Source organism: Oncorhynchus tshawytscha, linkage group LG20 (assembly GCF_018296145.1).
Source record: "Oncorhynchus tshawytscha isolate Ot180627B linkage group LG20, Otsh_v2.0, whole genome shotgun sequence".
NCBI classification, from domain to species: domain Eukaryota; kingdom Metazoa; phylum Chordata; class Actinopteri; order Salmoniformes; family Salmonidae; genus Oncorhynchus; species Oncorhynchus tshawytscha.
In genome coordinates, this window is record NC_056448.1 from 31,407,407 (window position 1) to 31,429,223 (window position 21,817).

General features: G+C 45.7%; 1 protein-coding gene across 2 annotated transcripts in view; it reads right to left on the reverse strand.

The window, feature by feature from the left end:
• Positions 1-8,496: 8,496 nt before the first annotated feature.
• LOC112220220 (fibrinogen C domain-containing protein 1-like) overlaps positions 8,497-21,817 on the reverse strand; it is a 239,916-nt gene continuing 226,595 nt past the window's right edge. For both annotated transcript variants that reach the window (XM_042302493.1, XM_042302492.1), the window contains 2 exons: positions 11,967-12,146; positions 8,497-9,371 (listed from right to left, as the gene is read on the reverse strand). In XM_042302493.1, the coding sequence (XP_042158427.1) occupies positions 9,109-9,371; positions 11,967-12,146 (443 nt within the window). In that variant the 3' untranslated portion in view covers positions 8,497-9,108. The remainder of the gene's footprint in view (positions 9,372-11,966; positions 12,147-21,817) is intronic.

Sequence of the window (21,817 nt, forward strand, 5' to 3'; positions counted from 1 at the left end):
GGCTGAATACCTTCTTTCCTCACTCTGAGGATAATACAGTGCCACCGACGCGGCCCGCTATCTAGGACTGTGAGCTCTCCTTCTCCGTGGCCGACATGAGTAAGACATTTAAGCTTGTTATTAACCCTCAGCTGCTGGCGCAGATGGTATTCCTATCTGCGTCCTCAGAGAATGTGCAGACCAGTTGGCTGGTGTGTTTACAGATATATTCAATCTCTCCCTATTCCAGTCTGTTGTCCCCACATGCTTCAAGATGGCCACCGTTGTCCCTGTATCTAAGAAAGCAAAGGTAATTGAACTAAATGACTATCGCCCAGTAGCACTCACCTCTGTCATCATGAAGTGCTTTGAGAGACTAGTCAAGGATCATATCACCTCCACCTTACCTGCCACCCTAGACCCACTTCAATTTGCTTACCGCCCAAATAAATCCACAGACGACGCAATCACCACCACACTGCACACTTCCCTGTCCCATCTGGACAAGAGGCATACCAATGTAAGAATGATATTCATTGACTATAGCTCAGCATTCAACACCATATTACCCTACTGTACTCCCTGTTCACCCATGACTGCATGGAAAAGCACGCCTCCAACTCAATCATCAAGTTTGCAGACGACACAATAGTAGTAGGCTTGATTACCAACAACGATGAGACAGCCTACAGGGAGGAGGTGAGGGCTCTGGGAGTGTGGTGCCAGGAAAATAACCTCTCACTCAACGTCAACAAAACTAAGGAGATGATCGTGGACCTTGGGAAACAGCAGAGGAAGCACCCCCCTATCCACATCGATGGGACTGTAGTGGAGAAGGTGGAAAGCTTCAGGTTCTTCAGCGTACACACCACTGACAAATTGAAATGGTCCACACACACAGACAGTGTGGTGAAGAAGCCGCAACATCACCTCTTCAACCTCAGGAGGCTAAAGACATTTGACTTAACATCTAAAACCCTCACAAACTTTTACAGATGCACAATTGAGAGCATCTTGTCGAGCTGTATCACCGCCTGGTACGGCAACTGCACCTCCCACAACCGCAAAGCTCTCCAGAGAGTGGTGCGGCCTGCCCAACGCATTACCGGGGGCAAACTTCACACCCTCCCGATGCCATAGGAAGGCCAAAAAGATCATCAAAGATATCAACCACCTGAGCCACTGCCTGTTCACCCGCTATCATCCAGAAGGCGAGGTCACTATAGGTGCATCAAAGCTGAGACTGAAAAACAGCTTCTATTTGTATTTGTATTTATTTAACTGCTCTTCCTGGGGTCCAGCAAAATTAAGGCAGTTTATACTATTTTAAAAACATTACAATACATTCACAGATTTCACAACACACTGTGTGCCCTTAGGCCCCTACTCCACTGCTTCTATCTCAAGGCTGTGAGACTGCTAAACAGCCATCACTAGCACATCAGAGGTGGCTGCCTATAGACATAGATTAGAAATAATTGGCACTATAAGGAAATGAAACACGAGCCACTTTAATAGTCTCTGTATCTTGCATTACTCATCTCATATGTATATACTGTAATCTATACTATTCTACGGTATCTTAGTCACTTTAATTGTGTGTAAATATTGCATCACCCATCTCATATGAATATACTGTATTCTATACTATTCTACGGTATCTTAGTCACTTTAATTGTGTGTAAATATTGCATCACCCATCTCATATGAATATACTGTATTCTATACTATGCCACTTTTAGTCCAATGCCACTCTGACATGTATGTATATATATTCCATTCCTTACTTAGATTTAAGTGTATTTTGGGTATATGTTGTGAAAATATTCGATATTACTTGTTAGATATTACTGCACCATCGGAGCTAGAATGGTTAAGTTAAGGGTTAAGGTGTGGGATAGACTAAAATCTCAAAAACAACTTTTTATTGCTGCATACAAACATGTGACATTTGGCACCAGATGCTTACACCCATCCTCCATCTGCATCCACATCGCCCTAGCAAAACTGAAACCTACTTGAAAGTTACAGTGCTTACTGTTGTGGATGACCTGGCTGGGACATGGGCAAATGCACCCTTCTGCTGCTTGACAGGCAGTGTCCACAATTTGTTTTACTTAACTAGGCAAGTCAGTTAGGAACAAATTCTTATTTACAATGACGGCATTCGGGGAACAGTGGGTTAACTGCCTTGTTCAGGGGCAGAATGACAGATTTTTACCTTGTCAGCTCGGGGATTCAATCCGGCAACGTTTCAGCTACCTGCCACCCCTAGGCTACCTGCCGCCCCTAGGCTACCTGCCGCCCCTAGGCTACCTACCGCCCCTAGGCTACCTACCGCCCCTAGGCTACCTGCCGCCCCTAGGCTACCTGCCGCCCCTAGGCTACCTGCCGCCCCTAGGCTACCTGCCGCCCCTAGGCTACCTGGCCGCCCCTAGGCTACCTGCCGGCTACCTCCAGCTCTCCCTAGTCAACCTGCCGCTCTCCAGTCAACCTGCCGCTCTCCAGTCAACCTGCCGCTCTACAGTCAACCTGCCGCCCTCCCCAGTCAACCTGCCGCCCCTAGGCAATCAACCTGCCGCCCTACAGTCAACCTGGCCGCTCTACAGTCAACCTGCCGCTCTCCAGGCAACCTGCCGCCCCTCTCCAGTCAACCTGCCGCTCTCCAGTCAAACTGCCGCTCTACAGTCAACCTGCCGCTCCCCAGTCAACCTGCCGCCCCGCAATCAACCTGCCGCCCCTAGGCTACCTGCCGCCCCTAGGCTACCTGCCGCTCTCCAGTCAACCTGCCGCCCCTAGGCTATCTGCCACCCCTAGGCTACCTGCCTCCCCTAGGATACCTGCCGCTCCCCAGCGAACTTGCCGCCACTAGACTACCTGCCGCCTCTAAGGATGGGAAATTTACCTAAACCACTCATACTTGTCGGGTATAGTTCACATTTATTTTATATCACTCAAATATCAATTTAATGATGGCCAATATTAAGAGATATTGTGAGGCTACCATCACATATCTGAAATTACATGATCAAATTATGTTTACTGAAAATCATGCAATTACTTGCTAAGTATATAACTCTGATGATAGAGCTAGGCTCTTCAAGAGGTGATGCTATTACAATCAAAGTTAACATGTATTTAACAATCCCTTGAAAACGGTACATGGTTTTTGCCAGCAGGAACATCTAATGCTCTTCACCTTATTGTGACATTTATCGATAACAACAATAGAATGTTCTACTGCTTTGTACAACACAGAAAGACACACACACATGCAGGCACACGTGCACATCTTTGTTCGTTATGGTAGCCCATAGTATCCGATGATGACTTCCACTTCTGAGTTAACAGTGAATCCTTAGGTGACTGTTGAGTCCAAACCAAGATTCACAAACTTTATTGCAACTGGGGCATGTGCAGTCTGTGTTGGCGTGGCCAGTCATGGTTGTATGTCTCCTGGGCTGTTCTGCTGTTTCTTTGTGCTCTTCTCCTCCTCCCATCTCTGTACACCGTTCTGTCAGCTGTGTCCTCCAGGTCTGTGGGTTTAATGTTGCAATAATTCAACGACGTTTTCAGCTGGTCCTTGTAGCATTTTCATCTGCCCCTCTGTAGACCGCCGGCCAAAGTGTAGCTGGCCATACAGGATCTTCCCTGCTCCTGAGACATTCTATTGACATGCCCAAGACAGCGCAGTTGGCGTTGGTTGACCATGGCCTCCATACTCTTGCAGTTGGTCTTAGCAAGTATTTCTGTAAGGGGCACATGGTCGCACCAGGTGATTCCCAGGGTGCACTGCAGGCATCTTATGTGGAATCAGCTGCTTGTTATGGCGACAGTAGGTGACTCAGGCTTCACAGTTATAAAGAAGTGTGGTGATGCAGACGCCTTGATAGACAGTGACTTTGGTGTGGAGGTGGAGATCCCTGTTTTGGAAGACCATGTGTCTGAGTTGTCACAAGGCAGCTGATGCTTTCTTGATCCTGTTTTACGAGGTTGCTCCCCATGTATTTGAATGACGGGACTATTGCCAGTGATTTGTGTCCAATGGTGAAGACAGGCATGGTGGGTGGAGGGCTGGATCTCCATTGGCAGACCACTGTGTTGGTGGTGTTGATAGACAGTCCCATCCTGCTATAGACCCTCACAGCCATTAGGGTGGGCCATGAGAGCACAGTCAGCTTACTGCACCTAAAGAACATACTCTGACAAAACCTTGGTGGTTGCTTGGAGCCTTCTGATGTTGAATAGGTTTCCATCCAGCCTGAAGTCCACCGCAACTGCGCTACTGTCCTCAAGGTCCTTGTTGAGAAGCTGGGTGACACATAGGAGGAAGATGTTAAAGAGTACAGGTGCCAGCACACACCCCTGCCTCAAACCGATGCTTACTCCAAAGGGCACTGACTCTTTCCCTCCTATGGCCACCATCCCATCATGGAACTGGCAAAGGATGTTGACAAATCTGAGTAGTATGTCCCATAGTAGTTCCCTGTTCACAGTGTCGAAAGCCTTGGAGAGGTCGACAAAGGCCATGAACAGGTCCTGATGTTGTACACACACACACACACACACACACACACACACACACGCACGCACATGCATGCACAAACACATTGCACAAGACACACACAGAGTACAAACATGAAGAAATGTTTCACTTATAAAATGTGATGTTTATTAAATGTTGACAAGACATTAAAACACAGTATCAAGATTCCGCAAAACAATCTATATTACTTCACCGAGAGAAAATGAAAAGAGAGTTGGTTCTGTTGGGGATTAGGGGAGTGGGGAGCTGAGAGAGGTTGGGTTGGGGGAACGAAGGGATGGAGGAGTGGGGAAATGGATAGATGAAGGAGGGTGGGGAAATGGAGGGGTTAGGGGAATGGAGAGTGTGTTAAAAATGGAGGGGGAACAGAGAAGGTTGTGGGAAGGAGAGATGGTGTTGGAAAAGTGGATAAATGGAGGACCGAGATGGAGGGTGCGAGAACGGACGGATTGATCAGTACTCTGCTGATTCTGATGATAATAAGAGGGAGAGAGGGAATGAGAGGGAGCGAGGGATAACTCTTTTGTTCATACTCCTCTATCACATTGACTGCTGGAGCCAAGATCCTGCTAGAATTTAAACGGGGAGGAGGAAGGGTGGATGGTGCTCGTAACAGCAGACTGGAAATGAAAGAAGTAAAGGTTGGGGTGGGGGCTTTGGAACAATGACTGTGGGGTTTCTAAGTGGGGGTTGGTGTGGGTGTACAGTACGTTGATAAAACGTATAACGTGCACTATTTGTCGCTGAAGGTTTTACATTAGAAGGGGAGTCGGGGATAAAATGAGAAGTCCAGTTCAACACATAACCAGAAGGGCGTGAGCCACTATGGAATCAGTTATCACATGACTTAATGGTTCATTTATATCTCTCTGTTATCAACACAAATAGCAGGGAGGCAAGTTGTACATAAGCATCACATTTACTTTGATGAATTCCTACAGTTCCTTTCTCTCTCTCTCACACACAGACACGCACACACACATCGCACACATACACACAAACCTACACACTCTCACACACAGACACACAGAAAGAGAAATGAATGTCCTCCTGGTCAGTCAGTCACATCAAGACATCAGTCTGACTCATTCCAGTATCTCATTCAACTTTATACGTTTATCCATTTTAACTTGCACACCACCCTTTGAAATCCTCTCTTCTGTGAAACCCTATGAAATGATCATCTCTTATCTTCTACCCTAACACAAATTGTTGTCATCAAACTCTCCCATGTAATTCTGTTTCCATGGTAACGTGATGAGTGTTAATAATGCATTGATAATATGATTAGACGGTTGGTTCTTTGATGTTTGGCTTCAGAGCTGAGTAGTGGTAGAAGAGGCAGACTAGCTGACTGTAGGAGTGGATGGACTCTGACTCTGCTCTGTGTTACCAACGCAGGACTCCTGGTGAACTGAGACTCACTGACTCAGCCTCTATGGCTGACTGAGACTGAGCAGGTTTCTGTGGATAGTTGGCTGCGTGGAGCTGGAGCTCTGTGGGTGCTGCAGTCCAGACACACACTCTGTCCTGTACTGGAAAAAGAACCAGGATAAAACACATAGCCAATCCAGTGTCTTGAGGAGCAATGCTCATCACTATGCTTGTTGGCCCACTGGCAGAACGGGCAGATCAAAATGTCCTCCAGATTTGGTGTGTCCCATAGAGCCAGTATATCAAGTAGAGACAAAATATCTGACCAGATCAAAGACGTCCCCATAATGTCCAACAGAGCCACATTGTCCCCCAGATGTGCCATTGACATCGCTTCAGTTTAGATTAATTTGTGCTGTTTTTTTAATAGTGGGCATGCCCTCATGTGCTTACTAAACCCCTCCTCTTTCTCACATGCCCCTCCCCCAAAACTATAGCTGGCCACACCCTCTCTTGTGCCCAGTCCGGTAAAAGAGGAGAAATAAGGGCTCTGGTTTTGTTTTGTTTTTCTTCTTTTGACTTGTAATTTGTAAAGTCTCTGTGCTTGAGTTCTCTTTTGTCTTTTGGCATAGTATGAAAACAGTTGGACATGCTCTAAAGGTCATACACACTGTACAATAAATCTACACATATCTTTAAAGCTTTCAGTACATCTAAAGAAAATCCAGATTGAAAACAACAAATGGAAAAAAATATTCAGAATTCCACAATTTCATTGTTACAAAACTTCTGATGTTGTGCTCTTTTTCTTTTTTATAATACTTTACAGACAATACATCTTTTTTTGTTGTCGCCGTTCCCGACAAGTTTTTGAGCTCCTATTCAGAAAGAAAATCATGGTTGCGGGATCGGTCGATAGCGGCAAACTGTATTTTACAGCAACAGTTCCTCTGCTAGAGCCAGAAGAAAAGATCCTGGGTCACCCTAGCAGAAAACCTAGACATCCAGCTAGACATGGTTAGATTACAGAACATAAAATATTACAGGAGATGGGGAAATGGGGAGAGGAGGAGAGGGAGAGAAGTAGAGAAGGAGAGGAGGAGAGAGGGGAGATGGAGTAGAGAGGGGAGTGGAGGAGAGGGAGAGGAGATGAGAGGTGAGGTGGATAAAAAAAGAGATATGGATGAATTGAACATAAAGGATGAGATGAAAACAGAATGTGTATGTAGCTACGTTAAAGGACTGTTATCAGAGTGTGTGTGTGTGTGTCAGTGTGTGTGTGTGTGTCAGTGTGTGTTTGTGTGTCAGTGTGTGTTTGTGTGTCAGTGTGTTTGTATGTGTGTGTGTCCATGTGTGAAGCAGCTTCTATCAACTATAGAGCTGATTGTGAAAGCACAAGAATAGAATTGAAATGCTCAGGGATGTAGGGGACTATTTAACCTTGTGGTTGTGGTGGCAAAGGTTAAAACATGCTCTACTCCCTAAAGGAACAGATGAATAACAGACCACCCTCTCTGTCATGACACTCCTGGCTCTGGAAGGTAGCAGTCCAATAACCTTTCTTCCTCTCGTTCTTTCTATGGTAGGCCATCAGAGGCACCTTGTCACTTCACCCCATTCTTTTCCCTGTATTTTCCTCTTTTCCATTCTGCTGCCTCCTACATTCACCCACTACCAATGGGAACTTGATAACCTTCATCATATCATTTTTACATAGGCTGTTTGTCTGACTGACTGGGAGCTCAAATGGATCACTGAAATTGACTCTTAGGGTGACTGGGAGAGTGATTAGAAGACAAGCACACTTGCATGCATGCACGCAGACACTAACACACACTGCAGCATTACCATCTGGGGTACTGTAGAAGTAGTAACTTGGTTGGTGATCAGACTAAGTGCCCAATATGCTCCCTAATAGCCTCAGTCAGATGATTGAGATCGGTTCCCTCTTGTTTACTCATCCCTTCTTGCTCAGCCCTCCATAACCTCTCCTCCATCTTTCTTTTTCTCTGTATATTCCCATTTTCTTAGTCGCCTTTTCATTAAGTCATTCCCTTCGACCCCTCTGTTTGACCTGTCCTCTCTCTCTCCCCCTCTCCCCCTCTCTCTCTCTCGCTCCCCCTCTCTCTCTCTCTCTCTCTCTCTCTCTCTCTCTCTCGCTCCCCCCTCTCTCTCTCTCTCTCCCCCCCCTCTTTCAATCTTCTGTCTCCTTTTATTTCAACCGTTCCCTCTCTACACTGGTGCAGCTGTTCCATTGCGCTGTGCCTCCTACCGAGACTATCTGAAATAAAGGGACACGTAAGCAGTACTGTGGGTTGGGCCATTCTGGCTGGGAGGCCAATGCAGCCGGGTCACTTTAGGTGACAGAGTTTTGCTGTGGTCATATTGTAGCTTCAGGGGGCAGGGTGTGTGTGTGTGTGCGTGTGTGTATGCGTGTGTGTATGTGTGTATGCGTGTGTGTGCGTGTGTGTATGCGTGTGTGTATGTGTGTGTGTGTGTAAGTTTGTGTGTGTGTGTGCGTGTGTGTATGCGTGTGTGTATGCGTGTGTGTGCGTGTGTGTATGCGTGTGTGTATGCGTGTGTGTATGTGTGTATGCGTGTGTGTGCGTGTGTGTATGCGTGTGTGTATGTGTGTGTGTGTGTAAGTTTGTGTGTGTGTCTGTGTGTGTGTGTGTTCCAACTGTAATGTCACATCTCCGTTTCTGACATATCATGAATCAGTCACTTGTTCTAAGGTCACACGGTAACGCCACGCTTCGCTGACTGGCAGCAACGCAGCAAAGGACTGTGGGAATAGGAATACTGGTTACAGGGCACAACAAACACAGGAGACAGGTCAAGGACAAGGTCAAGGCTCAGAAGGAATAGACAGATACTTGATTAATAACTAGATATAAATGAAGCACTAATAGAAAGAGTGATGAACAGAGTGAATCAGACTCAAGTGTGTGGGTGGGAGGGGGGCACAAAAAGCCTCAGCACAACACTAGTAGGCGATAGGGGACTACGGGTAGGGGTGGGGCACATGAAGTTGGGCGGGGCTGGGAGGTGGTGGAGAGGGACAAGGGCTCCACAGGAAACAGTAGAGAATAGTAGTAAACCAATCAAAGATGTCAATCCTTTTAGTCATTCAGTAAACAGTATCTGAGGGTGTGGTTTTATTACTCTGAACACTTTCAACTCCTTTCCTCTGTTATTGCGTCATATACTCATTTGCTCTCGTCGCGCGCGGGTCGTATCTTCATCTCAGAGAACTTGAGGGAGTACTGCCAGCCGGTCCAGGTGGACCACTCGATGCCGTCAGCATAGGAGGTGTGCTGCCCGCGGAGGTACTGTCCGTTCAGGTTGGACGTGTGGCAGTTGCGGTACCACCACGCGCCGTGGTAGAAGGAGGCACAGTTGTTCTCTGAGTGGTCGTTGTCCTTGTCTTTGGTTGTGAACTTCATCCCGTTGTGCTTGAGCAGAGCATCGCCTGTATGGTGAAAGGGAGCGGGTTGGTGGTGGAGGGTGGGGGGTGGATTGGATGAGTGAAGGACACATTTATGTTGCATTCATGTACAAACAAACACACAACCATATTTACATATATGCACACACACACACACACACACACACACACACACACACACAGTCAAAGGACAAGGATGAACAGAGGAGAAATAGAAGATAGATGGGAAGACAAAAAAGAAGAAGATAATTGAGAGAGGCTGATAAAATAGGTTTCAACTTCTCAGTGCTTTGATTGGTCCTTCCTAGTTCAACTAATGTATTTGTCCAGAGATCTCTTACATCAGAGAGCAGCACTGCTTTCCCATTCATTTACCTAAATGACTGAGGATTTTACAATCAATAATTTCCATAAATTACGTGAGATCAGAGAGAGATGCCTCCTGTCCTTTCTAGAAGATCAGTCCTCATTACATAAATTGTAGTGTTACAACACTATGTTGTTTATTTATCAAAGGGCTCTACGCTGACCTTTTTATCCTTCTGCTAATATCACATCCCTAACGATCCGATCACCACACAACTGTCACAGCACGCACGCACACACACACACACACACACACACACACACACACACACACACACACACACACACACACACACACACGATGAGGATCTTTGTAGCTACAGCAGAAATAGAACTAAAGAGAGGTACATGACACAGTTAGCTACAGATGTAGGATCTTCATTTGAGTCAGTTTGCTACAGCAGGAAATAATCCTGTAGTAGCAGGTGATGTGAATCATTATGTGGATTATAATTATTTGAGGGTTGATGCATTTTTTGTTGCGGCAAATCAAGTTTGAAATTTCAAATTGGAAATTACAAACATTAGAAGCCTTTTTAAAAACGTAAATATACTACAAGTTTGCATTTCCGGTTGTGAAGGAAAACTCTCAGGAAAAAAATAGTGATCAAATTAAGATCCTACATCTGTATAGGCTACGGCTTTGCGCTGAATGTCATACTTGGGTGGTTGGCTTATTGTCAGCGGCACTGCACATGGGGATATTGAGTGATGACATTCTGTACCACACAATAAACGATTTCAGAGAATAATGTACTTGTTATTGGTGTTTCATAGCAACTCTTCAGGCTTTCAATAAACAAAAGTATACGAGTGCCTGGATGTGGATTTTTACATTACTCTACCTCTCCCTGTGTGTTTTTCACTCTTTCCCTCACTCCCTATCTCCCTCTGTATAATGCTTCATGCTGTGTCTGTGACCAGAGGGGGATAAAACCCCTCCTCTCCAGCGGTGAGGTGTTCGCTAGCAGCTCGTCTGGGCATCTTAAGCGTTTAAATCCCCAGGCTGGGTGTGGCCACTGATACTCCCTTCTCCCCTCCAACCAAACCCTCCCAACCCTCTCTCAATTTGCCGTTTCCACGGTAACCCATGGTGCAATTAGTTCCGGTAGAAGAAATGGCAAAACAGAGAAAAAAGATCAAAACATACAACCCATCGTGACAGCATGATGATGGTTACCGGATGAAACTAAAGAAGGGGAGAGAGAGATGAACCAGGCTAGGGGCACTTAGAGTCTCATTTGCAGCCCGCTCAGTGTCACCTTGTCTGGGTAAAGGGAAGGGGATGGGATGGGCGGCTCCACTGAACACCATTAAGATCCAGCAGCTTCTAGCCACAATAACTACCTGTCTACAGATCTCAGATCAGAGGAAATTGTGTGTGTGTGTGTGTGTGTGTGTGTGTGTGTGTGTGTGTGTGTGTGTGTGTGTGTGTGTGTGTGTGTGTGTGTGTGTGTGTGTGTGTGTGTGTGTGCGCGGTGGGATTCAAATGTCCAACAGGCACGTTGTCAGTTGAAGGTCAGTTTCATTGCAGTAGGAGAAGCTATAAGCCATTTAAACAACCCATCTCTCTCTCTCTCTCCAAAACCTGATTGTGTCCTTCTTTACCTTCTCTCTCCCTCTCTCTCTCTTCTCCCTCGTCGTTCCCCCATCCCTCCTCTCTCATCTGTCCCCCTTCTCTGTCTGTGTGCTGTGCTAAGCGACCCAAAGGTTCTTAAAATTGCTTCTTTGTAGCGACTAACATGAGACAGTGTTTTGTTTACGCTGCAGGTCAACCACAGTAATTCATTGTGTAGTAATTTATTCACGGGACGGGGCACTGGGTGAGATGTGACATTTGGGGAACAGATATATACTCTTTGTCCCCCTCAGTCTGTCTGTCTACATTGTTAAATCATCGGGCATTAACACAATACAGTGGAGACCAAAACCAAACACTCCCTCCATTTCTCCCTCCTTTTCTGCCTCCCTCCCTCACCCCCTCAGCACTTAACAATATTAACAAGACTACTGCAGATGACACAGCAGATATGACGATAGATAGAGTCAATGCATTGCTGAGTTATAATCGTAGTATTTGAGAAGTAAATCTGAGGCTTAAATGTTTGTGTTTGGGGTGCTTTACCCTTTGATTGATGTCTAGGTCTACAATGACCTAATCTATGATTTGAATCAAACATCAATGTTAAGTTTTTTAGGTATATACTTTCTTGATCCCCAACAGGAACTGGTCAGTCAGATATAACCACGTACCTGCGTTTCCGGAGTAATCTCCAACTGTCAGTGGGTATCCATCATCATCCGGGTCCACAGAGAACAGGCCCACTCCAAAGGTCTCGTACTGGGCGTAGGCTGTACTGTTGTCAAAGTCCTCCAGGTCAATCCTCAACTCATAGTTACCCTGGATGGACAAGGCATGAATCTGCTTCAACCCTGCAGAGAGAGAGAGACAGAGAGAGAGAGTGAAGGAGAGAGAGAGAGAGAGAGACAGAGAGAGAGAGAGAAAAAAGGGATGGGAGAGAGGGAAGGAGAGAGAATGAATGAATGAAAGAATGAATGAGAAAGAAGTGAGAAAGAGAAGGAGAGAAAGAGAGAAGGTGTTAGTGGTGACCAATCAGAGCCCCTCCTTGAGGGAAAGAGACCCCCTTGTTGCTCAGAGAAAACCCCACCGAAGCCATTCAACAGCTTGGTACTGCACCGTGCATCTTTCACAAAAACCAAAATACACATAATTTCCTCACCTGCCAGTCAGTTCCCAGAAGTCACCCTGCTACAGTAAGTGAGAGGACCCCTCAATGCAGCAGGATGCTCGGTCTGGATGTGTTAACCCATGCTCTGTCACATAACTTTAAAGACAGCAGCTGGGTCCTCACAAACCAAGCACTTAAAGGACACACTCTGATCAACAAAACAGATCCCAAGAATACTGAGATAAGAGGACTGTGTGTGTGTGTGTGTGTGTGTGTGTGTGTGTGTGTGTGTGTGTGTGTGTGTGTGTGTGTGTGTGTGTGTGTGTGTGTGTGTGTGTGTGTGTGTGTGTGCATGTACATGTCTGAATGGACATTTACCAGTCACTGCATTTGGTAGCTCCCATGAAAGAAAACACAAATATGAAACCGTTATCCAGTCTCAACCATACACTCTTCAGCTTGCTGTGTGTCAATTTCACTCCATTCCAACTCGATGCTCATGGTCCTTACGTCATCAGAGTACGCAGCTGAACACTGTATACTGGAAACACTCGGTTAGTTATTTTAACTAAAACATAACCAATCATGTTGGACATGAATACAGAACTTGTTTCTGCATGGATTCCGCAACGCGGTTTGCTTAGACAGCTAGGACCGCTATTTCTAGTCCCGAAAAACCACTTAACGGACAGGTTGGAGTCTAGTTGAAAGAGCCGCTAACCTAGCTAAACTGCTAAGTTAGTCCCAGATGACTTTTCCAATGGAGCCTCTTTGTCTGGAGAAGTAAATGAACGGTTCCAGCGCTGTAGGAGCTGTATCTACTACGCTTTGTTTCAGGACAAACTGGATCACTCAGAGTTCCAACGCTGTAGGAGCTGTATCAACTACGCTTTGTTTCAGGACAAACTGGATCACTCAGAGTTCCAACGCTGTAGGAGCTGTATCAACTACTCTTTGTTTCAGGACAAACTGGATCACTCAGAGTTCCAACGCTGTAGGAGCTGTATCTACTACGCTTTGTTTCAGGACAAACTGGATCACTCAGAGTTCCAATGCTGTAGGAGCTGTATCAACTACTCTTTGTTTCAGGACAAACTGGATCACTCAGAGTTCTTTGTTTCAGGACAAACTGGATCACTCAGAGTTCCAACGCTGTAGGAGCTGTATCTACTACGCTTTGTTTCAGGACAAACTGGATCACTCAGAGTTCCAATGCTGTAGGAGCTGTATCAACTACTCTTTGTTTCAGGACAAACTGGATCACTCAGAGTTCCAACGCTGTAGGAGCTGTATCTACTACGCTTTGTTTCAGGACAAACTGGATCACTCAGAGTTCCAAGGCGGCAATTGTTTGCTTGCCGAGGATTATAGGCTTGAGGTGGCTTCCTTTATAACGCAGGTAGCCAGCATACGTAAGAAACTGGGGGAAACGCAGAGTAGAATGTTTATATTTTCTAAGCCGGGGGCTGGACGGTGTTCGCGCATGTTGAATGCATCTCTGTCTTGTCGTTTGTCGTTATCCGGTGTTCCCGGAGTTCGTTCGTTCCCAGTTGCTAAGTTGCTAATAAGCATGCACCCATTAATAAATTGACTTTGAGCAAAGTGTGTCCATGTCTGCGGATGACTCAACACTATACATCAGCTACTACAGCAACTGAAATGACTGCAACCCTTAACAAAGAGCCGCAGTTAGTTTCAGAATGGGTGGCAAGGAATAAGTTAGTCCTAAATATTTCAAAAACTAAAAGCATTGTATTTGGAATAAACCATTCACTAAACCCTAAACCTCAACTAAATATTGTAATAAATGTGGAAATTGAGCAACTGTCATGGTCATATTGATACAACAGTAGCTAAAATGGGGAGAGGTCTGTCCATAATAAAGTGCTGCTCTGCCTTCTTAACAGCACTATCAACAAAGCTCTAGTTTTGTCGCACCTGGACGACTGTTCAGTCGTGTGGTCAAGTACCACAAAGCTTAGGAAAATTGCAATTGGCTCAGAACAGGGCAGCATGACTGGCCCCCTTGGATGTACACAGAGAGCAAACATGAAAAATATGCATGTCAATATCTTCTGGCTCAAAGTGGAGGAGAGATTGACTTCATCACTAATTATATTTGTGAGTGGTATTGACATGTTGTCTGTTTAAATGACTAGCACACAGCTCAGACACCCATGCATTCCTGACAAGACTTGCCACCAGAGGTCTCTTCACGGTCCCCAAGTCCAGAGCAGACTATGCGAGGCGCACAGAACTACATAGATCCATCACTACATGGAACTCGATTCTACATCAGGTAACTGATGCAAGCAGTAGAATCAGATTTAAAAACAGATAAAAATACACCTTTTGGAACAGCGGGGACTGTGAAGCAACACAAACATAGGCGCAGACACATGAATACAGTGGTTGCTCCACTAAAAGTTTTGCGATTATGCTGCGTTACTTAGAGGTAATTTGTGGTTTAGTACGGTACCCTGCATCACCACTTCATTGCCCCAGACCAGCGCAAGGGGGAGTTAGAGCACTGATTATGCTTTTGGGTCCTACCGTGTCTCTAACTGACAATGAATGGGCGACATAAACCTAAAATGGTGCTGGAGCAGAAAGCAGACGTTTTACGTGACCCAACTGATTGCGTTTTTTTGTTATTTTATCTGCGTTGTTTGTAAATTTTTAAAAAACTATTTTGTACATAATGTTAATGCTACAGTCTCTTATGACCGAAAATAACTTCTAGACATCAGGACTGCGATAACTCACCACAGACTAGCAGAATCCTTTTTCTTCTTTCACGACTCTGACGAACCCAATGCGGAGGATATACGACACCTGGCCCCAGTGATCCGCGTGAAGAGGAGGCGGAGAAAGAGAGGCCGGAGGTCGGGCTGCCTGCTGAGGAGTCGGAGGTGATCGAATAAACCCCCACTCCCCTCAATTCTGCTCGCAAGTTATTGGGAAGATTAAACTACCAACGGGACATAAAAAATTGTAACATCTTATGCTTCACAGAGTCGTGGCTGAACGACAACAATATCAACATACATCTGGCTGGTTATATGATGTGCGGGCAGGATAGAATAGCGGCATCTGGTAAGACAAGGGGTGGAGGTCTATGTATTTTTGTAAACAACAGCCGGTGCACAATATCTAAGGAAGTCTCGAGCCATTGCTCGCCTGAGGTAGTTTCTCATAAGCTACAGACCACATTACCTACTGAAAGCGTTTTCATCTATATTCTTTGTAGCTGTTTTACTTACCACCACAGTCAGAGGCTGGCACCAAGATAGCATTGAATGAGCTGAATTCCGCCATAAGAAAACACTCACCCAGAGGCGGAGCTCCTAGTAGCCTGGGACTTTAATGCTGGCAAACTTAAATCAGTTTTACCTAATTTCTATCAACATGTTAATGTGCAACCAGAGGGAAAAGCACTCTGGACCACCTATACTCCACACACAGAGATGCATACAAAGCTCTCCCTCACCCTCCATTTGGCAAATCTGACCATAATTATATCCTCCTAATTCCTGTTTACAAGAAAAAATTAAAAACAGGAAGCACCAGTGACTAGATCAATAAAAAAGTGGTCAGATGAAGCAGATGCTAAGCTACAGGACTGTTTTGCTAGCACAGACTGGAATATGTTCCGGGATTCCTCAAATGGCATTGAGGAGTATACCATATCTGTCATTGTCTTCATCAATGAGTGCAATACATACCCTAACCAGAAATCATGGATTATAGGCAGCATCCGCACTAGGCTAAAGGATAGAGCTGGGACTCTAACCCGGAAGCTTATAAGAAATCCCGCTATCCCCTCCGACGAACCATCAAACAGACAAAGCGTCAATACAGGACTAAGATCAAATCGTACTACACCGGCTCTGACAATCGTTGGATCTGGCAGGGCCTGCAAACCATTACAGACTACAAAGGGAAGCACAGCCGAGAGCTGCCCAGTGACACAAGCCTACCGGACGAGCTAAACTATGCTCGCTTCGAGGAAAATAACACTGAAACATGCACGAGAGCACCAGCTGTAGCGGAAGACTGTGTGATCGCGGTCTCCGCAGCCAATGAGAGTAAGACCTTTTAGACAGGTCAACATTCACAAGGCCACAGGGCCAGACTAATTACCAGGACGTATACTGGGAGCATGCGCTGACCAACTAACAAGTGTCTTCACTGACATTTTCAACCTCTCCCTTTCTGAGTCTGTAATACCCTGAGAAAGGCACAGTGATGCAGAAACATTGGTAAATACATATAAAATTGTTGTGAGATTACACATGGAGTGTTATAATGATAGTATATAGTTTATTCGTCAGCACCTCCACACAAACAATTAATTCTGGGTTTGCACCAGCTCATGTTTTTTTATCGAGTCTGTAATACCAACATATTTTCAGCAGACCACCATAGTGACTGTGCCCAAGAACACTAAGGTAACCTGCCTAAATGACTACCAACCAGTAGCACTCACGTCTGTAGCCATGAAGTGCTTTGAAAGGCTGGTCATGGATCACATCAACACCATCATCCCAGAAACCCTAGACCGACTCCAATTTGCATAACGCCCCAACAGATCCACAGATGATGCAGTCTCTATTGCACTCCACACTGCCCTTTCCCAACTGGACAGAAGGAACACCTATGTGAGAATGCTATTCATTGAAGACAGCTCAGTGTTTAACACCATAGAGCCCTCAAAGCTCATCAATAAGCTAAGGACCCTGGGACTAAACACCTCGCTCTGCAACTGGATCCTGGACTGCCTGACGGGCCGCCCCCAGGTGGTAAGGGTAGGTAACAACACATCAACCACGCTGATCCTCGTGCCGTGCTACCACACGGCACGCGGTACCAGAGTGCCAAGTCTAGGACCAAGAGGCTTCTAAACAGCTTCTACCCCCAAGCCATAAGACTCCTGAACATCTAGTCAAATGGCTACCCAGACTATTCACATTGCCCCCCCCCCATATCAGTGCCACTCTCTGTTGTCATCTATGCATAGGCACTTAAATGAACTCTACCTACATGTACATACTACCTGAACTAACCGGTGCCCCTGCACATGTACTCTTTTCCGGCACCCCCCTGTATTTTTTATTTTATTTTTTATTGCTCCACTTCAATTACTAGTTACTTTCATCTCTTATTCTTATCCATATTTTTTAAAACTGCATTGTCGGTTAGGGACTCATCAGTAAGCATTTCACTGTAAGGTCTACCTACACATATTGTATTCAGCGGACGTGACTAATATAATTACATTTTATTTTATTTGAAATAGAAACTGATAATTGAGCATGACTTCAGTATTACTTACTAAAACTGTTGTTACACTAAGGTTTTTATTATTTTATTTTGTTAGGCTTATTTTGCTCTTACTGTAGTAGTGTAGTCCACTCCCGACCAGTCACATTGTACAGCACCTGAGTGTCTAAGACACTGCATAGCAATGCAAGCTGTGCTGCTACAGATGCTGGTTCAATACCATGCTGGCCTTGGTTGGAAGACCCATGAGATGACTGTAGGTTTTTGGTTTCTCTCCCTCTAAAAACAGAAATAAATCATTCTTAATAACAAACTGACTTTATTTACAAATTAGTAACAATTTCTCACCCCATGTTCGAGAATGGCCTTTTACTCGCTCATTTTACATTATTGAAAACAAATCATCTCCAAAATATTGCTCTTTTTTAAAAGTGATTATTATTATTATTAATTTAGAATTATATAAAAGTCCCTTGGATATTCTCACAGATATATTAACCCTGTTATTATCAGGACAATATTGGTCATATTGGTCATGGCTTCCGAGTGGTGCACAATTGGATCGCCTTGCAGTTCTCCAGCTGTATCCACTGAAAGTTTCAAGGCACGAGGGCAGGGGATGGGCCGCAGAGCCGCGTACAGAAGACGGACCATTGCACTAATAATGGAGCTAACTAGGGAAACGTTCCCTCTGTTTTTAGTGCCAGTCTGCACGTTCAAACTAAAACAATGTAACTAATAATGGCATCTTAATGCTTTCGTTAATAAAATAATGATGAAAATACTTTTTCAAAATGCAGATATTTATTTATTTATGGATCCATAACGAATTACTGTGGGAATGAATATCACTGAATTACAGAAATATTGGAACAAAGTTGTCTAATGAAGGTAAAGAAATGGTTGCTTACTGGAAAATACTCTCTCAAACACACCGTTTACGTTGTACAACGCCATTATGGCTAATTAGCAGGTAGCTGGACAATAGACTTGCCTAGAAGGAGGGTAGGGGAGAATTCTATCGTCAAATGTATTTCTAAGTTAGGTTGGCTGTATCACAACCGGCCGTGATTGATTGAAATTTCAGTTTAATCCACCTAAAAATGTACAGTATTATAATAGCACATTATGAGCTATTAGCAGGGGGCTGTGCTTTTGCAAAGTGGGTGGGGTTATATTTTGCATGGTTGGCCCTGTCCGCGGGTATAGTCAGACAGGGTCACAGTGTCTCCCAACCTCTCCTGTCTCAGCCTCCAGTATTTATGCTGCAAAAATGTACGTGTCGGGGGGCTAGGGTCAGTCTGTTATATCTGGAGTATTTATCATGTCTTATCTGGTGTCCTGTGTGAATTTAAGTATGCACCCTCTAATTCTCTCTAACTTTCTCTCTTTCTCTCTCTTTCTCTTTCTCTTCTCTCGGAGGACCTGAGCTCTAGGACCATGCCTCAGGACTACTTGGCCTGATGACTCCTTGCTGTCCCCAGTCCACCTGGTTGTGCTGCTGCTCCAGTTTCAACTGTTCTGCCTGCGGCTATGGAACCCTGACCTGTTCACCGGACGTGCTACCTTGTCACGGACATGCTGTTTTGGACTCTCTCTCTACCGCACCGTCTGTCTCTAACTTTGAATGATCGGCTAAGAAAAGTCCACTGACATTTACTCCTGAGGTGCTGACCTGTTGCACCCTCTACAACCACTATGATTATTATTTGACCCTGCTGGTCATCTATGAATGTTTAAACATCTTGGCCATGTTCTGTTATAATCTCCACCGGCACAGCCAGAAGAGGACTGGCCACCCCTCAGAGAGAGCCTGGTTCCTCTCTAGGTTTATTCCTAGGTTCCTGCCATTCTAGGGAGTTTTTCCTAGCCACCGTGCTTCTACATCTGCATTGCTTGCTGTTTGGGGTTTTAGGCTAGGTTTCTGTATATAGCGCTTTGTGACATTAGCTGATGTAAAAAGGGGTTTATAAATACATTTGATTGATTGAATATACCTTTACCAACACCTCTTTGTATTTTGATACTTTGTGGATGGGACCTACCCAGTGGCACAGCTGTCTAAGTCACCGCATCACAATACAAAATGCGTGACTACAGATATTCGCGCCGGCCGCAACTGTGATAACCCATGAGGCGGATTTTGGTTTTAATTTAGAATCCTCCAATCCTCTAAATGTAATTACTGGCGGTAAGTCACATCATATTTTTCGATATACAGTGGGCCTACCGTAGGCAACATGAGTCTCACTAGCATTGAGTAACGTGCTGTTAAAAGTGGTGTAGGTCCTATTTATTTTAAGAGCATATTGAAGTTAGAAGCAAATAGGGTTAGCACCAGGGAAATAAACCTTGGTCTCCCGCATGCCTGCACGACACGGGAATTCTTTAGCTAAATAGCCCAGTACTGTAACCTACTCCAAACCGTCACATTGTAGAGGGACATATTTTCCAATCCACCCTAACGGAAACACAGAGGCTTTTTCATTTTTCTTGGAATAGAAACACCATAATATTAATCAAATTAATCCCAAATTCTAAAAGTAATAGGAAAGGTAGATACAAATTAGGGAGATACAAACAATAAAGAATGTAAACAAGATGTGTTTTTATTTACAGTAGGGATGGACAGCTGATGACATTTTGAAAACAGGTTTTCAAACACTTGTTGCCTGATTAGCAGGACAATATACCTTTACCAACACCTCTGTCACGTTCTGACCTTAGTTCTTTTGTTATGTATTTGTTTTAGTATGGTCAGGGCGTGAGTTGGGTGGATTGACTATGTCCGTTTTTCTATGATTTGGTATTTCTGTGTTTGGCCTGGTATGGTTCTCAATCAGAGGCAGCTGTCAATCGTTGTCCCTGATTGAGAAAAATACTTAGGCAGCCTGTTTTCACCCTTGAGTGATGGGTGATTATATTTTCTGTTGAGTGTTTGTATTCTGCCCCAGACAGAACTGTTTCGGTTTCGTTCATTCATTTTGTTCTTTTTGTTCAGTGTTCAATTTCTTTATAAAAAATATGGACACTTACCACGCTGCGCATTGGTCCTCACCTTCTTCCACCAACAACGACCGTTACAGAATGACCCACCAACCAAGGACCAAGCAGCGTGGTAACGGGTAGCGGCAGAAATCTCAAGACTCCTGGACATGGGAGGAGATTTTGGACGGCAAAGGACCCTGGGCACAGGCTGGGGAAAATTGCCGCCCCAAGGCAGAGCTGGGGCAGCGAAAGCCGAGAGGCGGTGGTATGAGGAGGCAGCACGAAAGCGCGGCTGGGACGAGAGGCAGACCCAAACATTTATTGGTGCTGGCACAAGGGGAGTGTGGCTAAGTCAGTTAGGAGACCTGAGCCAACTCCCTATGCTTACCGTGGAGAGAGGTTGACCGTGCAGGCACCGTGTTATGCTGTGAGGCGCACGGTGTTCCCGGTGGGCAGGCATAGCCCGGTGCGTTACATCGCAGCGCCTCGTATCGGCCGGGCTAGAGTGGGCATCGAGCCAGGTGCCATGAAGCCGGCTCAGCGCATCTGGTCTCCAGTGCGTCTCCTCGGGCCGGGGTACATGGCACCAGTCCTACACATGGTGTCCCCGGTTCGCCAGCACAGCCCAGTGCGGTCTATTCCATCTCGCCGCACTGGCTTGGCAAGTAGGGTTGTGCAGGCTCGGTGCTCGAGAAATCCAGTGTGACTCCACAGTCTGGTCTATCCGGTGCCTCCTCCACGCACCAGGCCTCCGGTGGCAGCCCCCCGCACCAGGCTGTCTCTCCGTCTCCTTCCTGCAGGTGCTCCCGTCTGTCCTGAGCTGCCAGAGTCTCCCGTCTGTCCTGAGCTGCCAGAGTCTTCCGTCTTTCCTGAGCTGCCAGAGTCGCCTGTCTGTCCTGAGCTGCTAGAGTCGCCCGTCTTTCCTGAGCTGCCAGAGTCGCCCGTCTGTCCTGAGCTGCCTGAGTCGCCCGTCATTCCAGTGCTGCCGGAGTCTCCCGCTGGTCCGGTGCTGCCGGAGTCGCCCTTCACTCTGGCGCTGCCGGAGTCTCCCGCCTGTCCGGTGCTGCTGGAATCTCCCGTCCATTCGGGACCCGTTGCTAGGGTCCCCAGTCCGAGGTCGCACCTTTGGGGGGGTCTGCACCT